Below are 10602 nucleotides of genomic sequence, written 5' to 3'. Positions count from 1 at the left end.
TGAGGATGTGTTAAAACAGTCCGGTTAGGAAAAGAGGAAATTACTTGAGATAATCCGACGGGAGCAGTTAAATTTTTTTTGGTCACATCGTGCTGAAGGAAAGAATGGAAAATCTAACAGCTACTGGAAAGATTGCAGGGAGAAAAGATCGCGGTCAGCGACGAATAACATTCGTGAAGTCCTTGTGTCACTTGTTGAATATCCCCACAATTCAACTCTTACAAAGTGTTAAAGATCGGGTTTTGTGGAGGTCGAAGGTCGCCGATGTCTTGCAAGGATAAGGCACGAGGAAGAAAGAAGGAGATATGTGTTTGTGTTTGAGTTGGAGGGGGGTAAGTTTCTCGATTTTTATTAATAATTTTAAAATAATTAAATAATAAATTTAAAAAAAAATTATTAGCCACGACAACAACGAAGCCTAACGGAGCAGGTTTTTATCATGCAGTATTATATTGCTTAATCACATTTCTTTTCAAAATTAATATTATAACAGTTTTCACTTGTACTCTGTGTATTGTTGAGACTTCTGACTTTAAGCAACAGGCCCGTGTATGGCCTATAGACATGTATCGTAGACCACTTTAGACACATCTCATTATTGTCTAATAGATCAATATTATCATTTATCACAATATTATTTGTAATCTCCTTTAAATGTTACACGAAAATTTTGTTGAAATTCAGTATTTGAGACATCAACCACAACGGCCTCAACTCCTGCAACACTTAAAACTTCAACAACCACATCTACCACAACTACCACAACTACAGTCGACTACGGTTTAGGTAAAGTTGGCCCGATAATTCGATAATAATAATAACAATAATAATAATAATAATAATAATAACAACAACAATAATATTGATAATGATGATAATATTGATGATGACGACGACGATAAAAGTAATGACAACGATATATTTAATAATTATTATTATTGTTCGATAATAATTATAACAAAAAATAATTTTTATTATTATAAATATTCACAATTAATAATAATAATTATGATAATAGTTATAATTATTATTCACAGAGGCCCTAACTGATCTGGAGCAATTTATCGGCCAGATACGTAAGACTCTATCGTTAAATATAATACAAATAACAATAATTATAACGATAATAATAATTATTATAACGATAATAATAATAATTGTTAATGATATATGGATGAATATTTATATATATATATGTCATAAAATATTTTTCCAAAAGTTCCAAACCTAACCACCGATGCTAAGAAAACCTTAGCCAGCAACATAACAAGTTTACTGAGTCAGTTGTTATTTTTGAAAAATTTTATTATTATTATTATTAATTACTATTTTTCCAAAATTTTCAACCCACGGCTTCATTAAAACGGTAAAGCTATTTTAATGGAACAGAGATTTTCAATAAAATGATGTTTAAATCAAATATATATCTAAGCATATATTTCACAAATGACGTTTCAGTATAAGAATTAAACTATAGTATAGAACTTGAACTTATAATTTACCTGGAAGCTTTTTTTTTGTTTCGCCATTGCCCAAGATCAATTTGACATATAAGGGATCACCGCACAGAAGATTAATTTGGGTATTCAATCCACCAACATGTGCCGTTATTTCAAATTTTTTTTCTTTAGATAATAAGCATCTATAGTTTATATAATGAATTCTACAATAGCACAATATTGGAAAATTAAAATCGTTTGAATAACATTTTGAAGGTAACTCCACTTATTGTCCCGGCTATTTGACAAATGTTGCCACCAAACAAGGTTGCGAATTTCAAGTTTTTCTAGCAGTTTTTGTACAAATTATGTTCATTTGTTTAATTATTATACAAACTATTTTTTTAAATTGACGAAAAATTTGTTAAATTATTGTAAATAATGTAAATTTGAAAAAATTTCTGTAATTTTAAAATAATGTTAACATGTCTATTTTTTTACTATAGCTGTGACGCCAATACCAACTCTTAGTATGAGCTTGAAGAGTTTAATCAATTTAATATTTTATTTCTTTTAATTTAGATATTTAATCAAAAAATTCATTAAAAATTAACAATATCTAAAAAGATTTCAAATAAAATTACCTTGATTTAACGCTTAATACAAACATTTTTTCAAAAAATTAATTTAAAACCGTACAGGTTACCAAGATAACATGAATTACTTCCTTGACTCCAGCTGTTAGTTTATAGTAAATTGAAAAAATTCTTCTTTCCCATCTATTTAACTATGTTAAAATACAATTATTTTATATTTTTTCATGATTTATTTATAATTTATTTATTTATTTTCTATTTAAAAAAAACATTCAGGTAACTCAGTGCTACCTGGAACAACTGATTTAATTGACAACTTAAGTCAGTTAATATTAATTAGTTTGATTGTGTGAAAATATGTTCAGATTATTAAGTATTTTCATAATGAAAAATTAAATTTCTGACATTTTCATAAAAATTTTGATAGATTTAGCTTTACAATTAACGCTAATAAAATTAACATATTAATCTTTTAATTACTTACATAGCCAACGGATCACATCACACTTCTGTATGATGAGTGAGGATTTGACTTGTGTTTGAACCCGGTTAAAGCGAGATTGGACAATTATCCAATTAGACTTTTTCACACTACTTTACACAGGAATCATTAATAACAATTCGTAGCCACAGTTGCACTTCAAATTCGTACCTACAATGAGATTAAAAATTTATTTCCACACTGTCAGATCATTAGCATTGAGAATGATTGACAGAGGATTTGAAATTTGATACTTGTATTTTGTTTTTTCTATTTTTACAGGGTTATTGTTTTATTGTGATATTTGCTTTTTCATCATTTTTCATCTTATGACATTTTTATCATCCTTCAGTTGATTCAACGCTGAGACAGCCAGGAGGTGAATATTAACATCGTGCTAATACGTGCTGTGTATTTTGAAATAATCGGAATTACTTAATTGTGTGTGTGCGTGTGTGTGTGTGTGTGTGTGTGTGTCCAAATACTTGTGTGTGTTTGTGTGTATAAATTTATAAGCGTGTGTGTTAAGTGCGTGTGTTTAGGTTAACTTTGGATTTGGTTAACTTTGGATTTTTGTCTGAGTGTCTCTATCTGAGTATGTGTGTGTGTGTGTGTGTCTATATCTATTAATAAAGACGTGTGTGTGTGTTTGTGTGTCTTCATATGTCTGTATGTAAATAAATGTAATATATGTGTGTTGTGCGTGTGTATGTCTAAAGCTTTGGGTATGTGGTGGGTGTGTTTGTGTAAGATGTTTGCTTGTGTATATAAATATAAATTAATGTGTGTGTGTATTTGGCGTATTTAAGTTTGAGTGCGTGAGTGTGTGCGCGTGTGTGTGCGCGTGCTCGCGTGTGTTTGAATTAAGGGAATGTGCTATGTTTTATTGATTAAAACAATAAACTAAATCCATCCTCTTCTACATACTGCAGCTACCAAAAGTGAGAAAATTTCGACTAGAAAAAATTTTTTTTCTCAAAATAAATTTTAATTGTATTAATAACATAGAACAATAAAATAACGTTGCTATTATTTTAATTATAATATAATATATTATGCCAGAATTAATTTTTTCATCAATAATTATTTTATTCTTTCGTCATATTTAGATATTTCAGCACTCTTCGATAAGATCTCGAACCTGCTAGCACCAAGCACGTATTTTTATTTATTTTTGAATATGAATAAAAATTGATTGACTGAGTGGATGAATGAAAGAGTGAGTGAGAGAGTGAGTGAGTGAGTGAATAGTGAGTGAACAAACTAGCGAACGAACGAATGAATGTATGTATATTTCTATGAATGAACCATTTCTTCATTTTATTCTCAATATTTGCAAGTTAGTAATGGTTCTCTAAACCCTTTATTTAATAATTTCAGTCAGCAGCGTCAACGCAACTAACATAGCCTACATCATGTGTGAGTAAATTTTTAAACTACCACTACTACTAATACTACTACTACTACCAATGTTATTACTACTATTATTACTACCATTATTGCTACTACTACCACTACTACTACTACTATTAACTACTACTACTACTACTACTATTATTAACTACTACTACTACTACTATACTTCTACTACTTCTGCTGCTACTGCAACTTCTTCTTCTACTACTACTACTGTTTCATAGTGATAAATAATAATAACAAATGTTCCATAATGATAAATGATACAAATAAATACAATTAAATACATTTAAATACAAATAAATACAATTAGATACAAATGTTTTTTCACAAATTATGCAGTATCAGACCCAGCTTGCCAGAACGCATACGTATCTGCCAAATATATCGGTTAGGGGTTTAACTGAATTCCTCAAAATCGAGATATAATAAATTTATTTTACTTATGTTATAATACAGCCTAAACTTCATGATAAGAATGAAAAAAACAATAATAACAATAATCACATCAAAATAATAATAATAATTACAATAATAATAATAATATTAGAATAACCGGTTTCGTGAATATAGCATCTCGCGTTGAGAAACAAATTAGAAAGATGCAATAATTTTTATACCATAACTCCTTGAATTTAATTACAATTGATGTTATTCAGGAATAATATAGTATTTTACTATAAATAATTGATTAATTCAATTATAAATTCGCTAAAATGTATGTTTAATTATGTACCAAAACAAATGTTCAACCCAGATATTGCTTATGACAAGTCCAAAAGTATGTTACTTTTATACATTATTTACAGTTATCCATTTTTTGTTTATTAGCTTCACAAGATTATTTGTTATTATAAAACGGTTTAAACTCAATAATACACACAGACACACACACACGCACACACAGACACACAAACACCTACACACAATTTATTTAGCTCTAGCTGAAAACATCGTCAACCTGATGAAAACGTATTGTAGTGAGTGACAAAATTGTTTCAAAAATATTTTTTTATTAATTTTTTTCTTTTCTTTGTTATTCATTTATGTTATTATTATTTCGATATTGCCATAGATTATTAATTTAATAAATTCAATGATGATGATTGATACTGGGAACGGAATGGTGTGTGTGTCAGAAAAATTATTTTTATACTACTACTACTACTACTACAACTACTACTACTGCTACTACTACTACTATTACTACTACTACTACTACTACTACTACTGCTACTACTAAACTACTGCCGCTACTACTACCACCACTACTACTTGTAATTATAATATTTAAAATAATAATTATTCTTCACAATTTGTTGCTATATTTCAATTTCAGGCGCGAATTTCAATCAGACGACAGTCGATGCCATAGGTCTTTTGATTTGTTTTTGATGTTTGGTTCAATAATAATTTAAATAAATACGTACACACACACACGTACACACAAATACACATACACGCATTTTAATATACAAAAGTAGGAAATGTTCATCTATTCATGAATGTAGCTAGAACCAATATTTTCCTTATTCATTCAAATTCTTTAATTTTTTTTATTTTTACAGCCAAATGTAGATTTGTATTTTTTTCAAATTTCTAAAATACTTTCCAACAACTGCCCACCAGATAAGTTGCTCGGCATCAGCAGCCTAACGACTACAAGCTCTACCGCGACACCACTCGGAACACGTATGTCGTGTGAATATTCTAATGATATCATGCTGTTGCATCAATGTGCTTTTTGAGAATTTATAACAAATTAATAAGCCTTACATTGAGTTATTTATTCTTTGAATGTTTATTTGAGGAACTAATTAATAAAAACTAAAAAACCATCACCCATTTCAAAGTGACAACCCCTCAGCTGATTGGCATCGTGGTTGGATCCATCTTTGGCGCGGGACTCCTCCTCCTTCTCCTCTCCGTCTTCGGTTCTTCCATCCTTTCCTGCCTAACATCCTTCTGCTCCTGCTGCATCGGCTTTCCTTGCTGTTGCTGTCGCGGCTTCTTCGCAGCATCTTTCGGAGCTTGCGAATCCGACTGTAGACCAATTTGTACGCCTGTCACTGCCGAATGCACCCCTTGCGCTACCCCTTGCGCTACTCCAAGGCCAGTGTTTGTACCTCCTGTTAAACGTTTCGTTTCGACTACCGCCATGGCGAGCTGCGCACCGGCTGCTAACTATTCCGTCAATGTTAACAACTGTAGTGGGTTATCTACGTCGTCGCAGTACTGCGGGGCGGCCACCAGTGGCTATCGAAGCGGCTCCATGTGCGCTAGAAAGAACTGCCACACGTACCTGCCCCAAATGCCAGTGAGTGGAAATGGCATGATGGGCTGCAGCAGTCGAGTTACTAACATTGTTAATAAGCGTGTCGATGATTGTGGCTGTTGATGTGGTAGCTGCGGTGGTAGTTGTAGTGGTGGTGGCGTTTGATGGAAGATTCGGAAGTTTATCTTGATAAAATTTATTTAATCAGGACTCTTTACTTTTATAGATGATAGTGAATCAATGTTTTTGAATTCTCATTGCATTGTTGTTGATAATTTTTAAATCAAAATAACGTAAAAGAGATATTGTGATGATGTGATGTTCAGTAAGCTTCTCATCAAGAGGTTTCTACATATTTCATTCAAACAGCTTTCATCAGAAGTTGTTATTTCCTTGCAAGGGTACAAAATATTTTCATGAAAACATTTGTTTCCATCTGTAACTTCGACTTTCAATTTCAAATTTATTTAGAATAAAATATTGTTTCATCATCCGAAATTGACGTCATAGTGTGTGGAATAATTCAACAACGTAGACTCTTTAATTATAATTAATTATAGTGAATCATAATTACTGGGCGATAATGAGTGGATGTTAATGAGTGGACGATAATGAGTGAATGTTAATGAATGGGCGATAATTAGTGGACGATTATAAGCGGAAAACCGTCCGAAATTTCTGAAAATTTTATTATTTAGTACATCCCCAACACAGATGTCACTAGCTTTGTTCCTAAGGTCTTAAATGATATTATTTTTAATAATTTATTGAAAACAATACAGTTGAATGATTGAATGAATGAATGAATGAATGAGTGAGTGAGTGAGTGAGTGAGTGAGTGAGTGAGTGAGTGAGTGAGTGAGTGAGTGAGTGAGTGAGTGGGTGAGTGAGTGAGTGAGTGAGTGAAGAAATGATTGAATAAATGATAGAATAATTGATTGATTGAGTGAATGAATGAATAAATGAATGAAGGAACGGGCGAAAGAACGATTGATTGTTTACTAAGTGACTCAACGAATGAATAAAATACACTGTTGTAAAAGCTATTAAAATCTAATATTCTCACTCTTTTAGAGGTAATTGTAGTTTCATATATTTGAAAGGAAAAATAAAAAAATGTTTATTTCGGAAATAATTAACTATTTTATTTTTTTCTTTATTATTTAAAATTTAATTTATCATCAAAAAAGAAGAAAAACTGTCTTTGTGAATGTCTTAGTTCAGAATATATTGAATTAAAATTGAAATTATTCCAAAAGAAATTATTTGAAGTGGTGTACATTTTATTTTCATGAAAATTTGAACATTTCCATGAATAAATAATTTGAAATTCGAAACATATGTATTTCACTGGGCGCGCGTGTATGTACTACTAGCTTTTGAACGTGTCAAAAAGTTGGAAAAAATCAAAATGAGTGCGGTATAACGCTAAAACACGTACAACAAAAAACTTAAATAATATCACAGACATAGAACTAACAATGTAATAATAATAATAATACGTTACAAAGGTAAGAGTGATGAAATAATGAAGAAAAAAAAGTGAGATGAGGGAGGAAGAAAAAGAAAATGACTAAGAACTACAAACGAGTCAATCCATTGCTCTCCATGAACATGACATCGTGAGTCAACCTCCTCCTAGCGCTACCCCCATTAACCACCCCATTACAATCCCCAAACTCACTCCTCCTCCTTCCTTTATTGACCTGCCACCATGTGGGGCAACAGCACCCTCCATCGGCCCTTCCAGACCGCCACCTAACAAGTAACTGCTTCATCCCTCGACGAAAATTAACATTATAATAGCAGTATACAAAAGGATTGACGCAGCTGTTAAGACAAGCCAGCCACTGGGCTATCGGCTTGATGTAAGTCTTTAAAATTTCTGTAAATCTATTGCTGGGTATTTCGACCCTGGCAAAGAGCATGTAGACGTGCATGGAGTAGAAGGGAAGCCAGGAGAGGGCGAAGAATAGAGAGACCATAGACAGCATCATCAGGATTCGTTTCTTGCTCCGGGCCAGGTGCTGAACGGCAGATGATTGGTCGTTCATTCCTCTGATCTGTGATTGGTTGTTTGGTGGGTGAAGTTCAAGGTTGATTTCATTATAGGCATTATTTATATTTTCATTAATAATCATAACATATGTGTATATATATTTCATATGCGTTCAGCTAATATATATTATTGGCATAACAAAATCAAAAAACGTTGTAAAAAAAATTGAATTTGATCGATAATTACGACTTAAAAAAGATTCTTTTCAAATTTTATAAAATGATAACGTTCCCAAATAAATAATTTTCACGGCGTTTGTGTTTGAATTTTAATTAAACAGGCAAAGAAATCTTTTTGAAAGTGTTGTTGGCAGGTTGAAAGGCGTTTGTAACGCCAGATTATACAACCGATTACATTATAGCAACAATGACGTCACCCAACATTTCTATTGCAAAAAACAACGCAACAAAAATATCAACAACGCGACAAAATCATCATCAACAACAAAAGCAATAAAAATGCTATAGCAACTCAAAAATTGTCCTTGAAACATCGTAAATAGGACGTCACCATCATCAACAACAACAACAATAACATTAGCAACAATAACAAAAACAACATCAACAATAATAATAATTGCATCCCAGCCAGCAAACCAAACCAAAAACATATGGTAGAACCGCGAAAAAAAAACAGAACAAAGCAAAGCAAAACAGAGATAAAATCTAAAACAAATATTACCATAGAAAAATGGACAAAAAATCAACAAAATGCCAGCGTGTGGGGAGTGAAAAACCATTAACTAGGGACATTTCTGACAGAAATGATTGCTGAAAAACAAATTTGCACTTTAAACACAGAAAAGAGTGGTCAAAAAGTCACTATGAACATTGAAAAAACCATAGACAATTGAAAAAGAAACAAAGAGTATTAATAACTGAAAACATTAAAAAAACAGAGAATATTATATATTAAAAAGAGATAACATTGAAACGAAAAAATGGAAAAATAAAGCAGATAAAATCTTATCACAAAATAATCGAATTGAACAAATTTAAAAAACAGAGGGACAGCCAAAGTCAATAACATCGCATTAAATGAATCATCATAGCATCAACAACAACATCAACAACGAAACAAAAATATGGCAACAACTTCAACAACATCAACAAAATAATTACTTGCAAATTGTTGTTAGCACATGTCTGAGCAATGAACAATGATCATTCACATACATCAACCTGTTCGCAGCTGCTGCTACTACAACAACTACTATTTACTACTACCACTGCTGCTGCTACTACTACTGTTACTATCGCTAAAGTTGCTGCTATCATTACAACAACTTTTCCAAAATATCTGCAAATGCTAGAACCATCAATAAGGATTAACAAACAAATGACGAAGCAATAAATGGCCGACAATAATAAATACTGGAACAAAGATAAAAAAAAATCATAAACAACGAAACATAGATATCAAAACCTAAACAACGGAAGTAAACATTGTTACATAAACAACAAAAATGTAAACAACTCAACATGAACAGAGAAAAACATCAACATCAAAATTCCTCTTAAAAACGAAACTTGAAAAAAAGCACAAAATCGTCAGCAAAGATATATTAACAACGACATGAAAACGTAAACAAAAAGAGAGAAAAATATTTTACTGAAACAGGAGATTAAAACAACAAAACGCTAAAAAGTTTAGCCACCATAGATTCAAACGACTAACAAAAACCTTAAATAATTAGTGAGCTTAGATGAACAGCAATACACAGCAACACAACAATACAAAGACTTCAAAAAATAAATCTAACAACATTTGAAAAACAATAATATTAACAACAACAACAACTAAAACACAGTCATCATTATCATCAATAACAACTACAAAAATACCACAACACATCACCAACAACAACAACATTAACAACAAAAACATAGACATAAAAATATGAACATAAACACGGCAGAATGGAATGTCTATGCATATAATGACGTAACCCTTACAATTTACGAGAAAAAACAAGTTTCAAACGACGATTTTTTATCGCCAACAAATTTCACCACGATGGCGATGATGATGATGACGATGATGGTGACGATGATGACGACGATGATGATGATAATAAGGATGATAACGATGACGAAAAGGATGATGTTTCATTTTGACACGAGAATAAAAAAAATTATTATTAATGACGTCATCATATTATGGCGTCATTATTAAAAACTTAATTATAGCAACGGCAACAACAACAACAATAACAAAATAAATAACAATAACGCTACTAAGACAACAAAATCATCATCAACGACGACAAAGAATAAAGTAAACGCCCAACTGAGGGCAAAGATAAAACAGCCAAAAAATAAACAAAGCATCACCCG

General features: G+C 31.4%; 2 protein-coding genes across 2 annotated transcripts in view; one reads left to right on the top strand and one right to left on the bottom strand.

The window, feature by feature from the left end:
- Nucleotides 1-4676: 4676 nt before the first annotated feature.
- HELRODRAFT_159986 (hypothetical protein) lies at nucleotides 4677-6330 on the top strand (the record flags this gene model as incomplete). The annotated part of the gene is made up of 4 exons (XM_009017016.1): nucleotides 4677-4713; nucleotides 5272-5307; nucleotides 5562-5624; nucleotides 5786-6330. 4 exons carry the CDS (start codon nucleotides 4677-4679, stop codon nucleotides 6328-6330), a joined length of 681 nt encoding a protein of 226 aa, XP_009015264.1.
- Nucleotides 6331-7787: 1457 nt separating this feature from the next.
- HELRODRAFT_64605 (hypothetical protein) overlaps nucleotides 7788-10602 on the bottom strand; it is a gene marked incomplete at both ends in the record, with an annotated part of 29249 nt that continues 26434 nt past the window's right edge. The window contains one exon of the mRNA XM_009017015.1: nucleotides 7788-8270. Within this exon, the coding sequence (XP_009015263.1) occupies nucleotides 7788-8270 (483 nt within the window). The remainder of the gene's footprint in view (nucleotides 8271-10602) is intronic.

The sequence above is a fragment of the Helobdella robusta genome (genome assembly GCF_000326865.2).
Source record: "Helobdella robusta unplaced genomic scaffold HELROscaffold_2, whole genome shotgun sequence".
In the NCBI taxonomy this organism is placed as follows: domain Eukaryota; kingdom Metazoa; phylum Annelida; class Clitellata; order Rhynchobdellida; family Glossiphoniidae; genus Helobdella; species Helobdella robusta.
The sequence above is the reverse complement of the archived record's forward strand: the minus strand, read 5'-3'. Positions and strand labels throughout refer to the sequence as shown.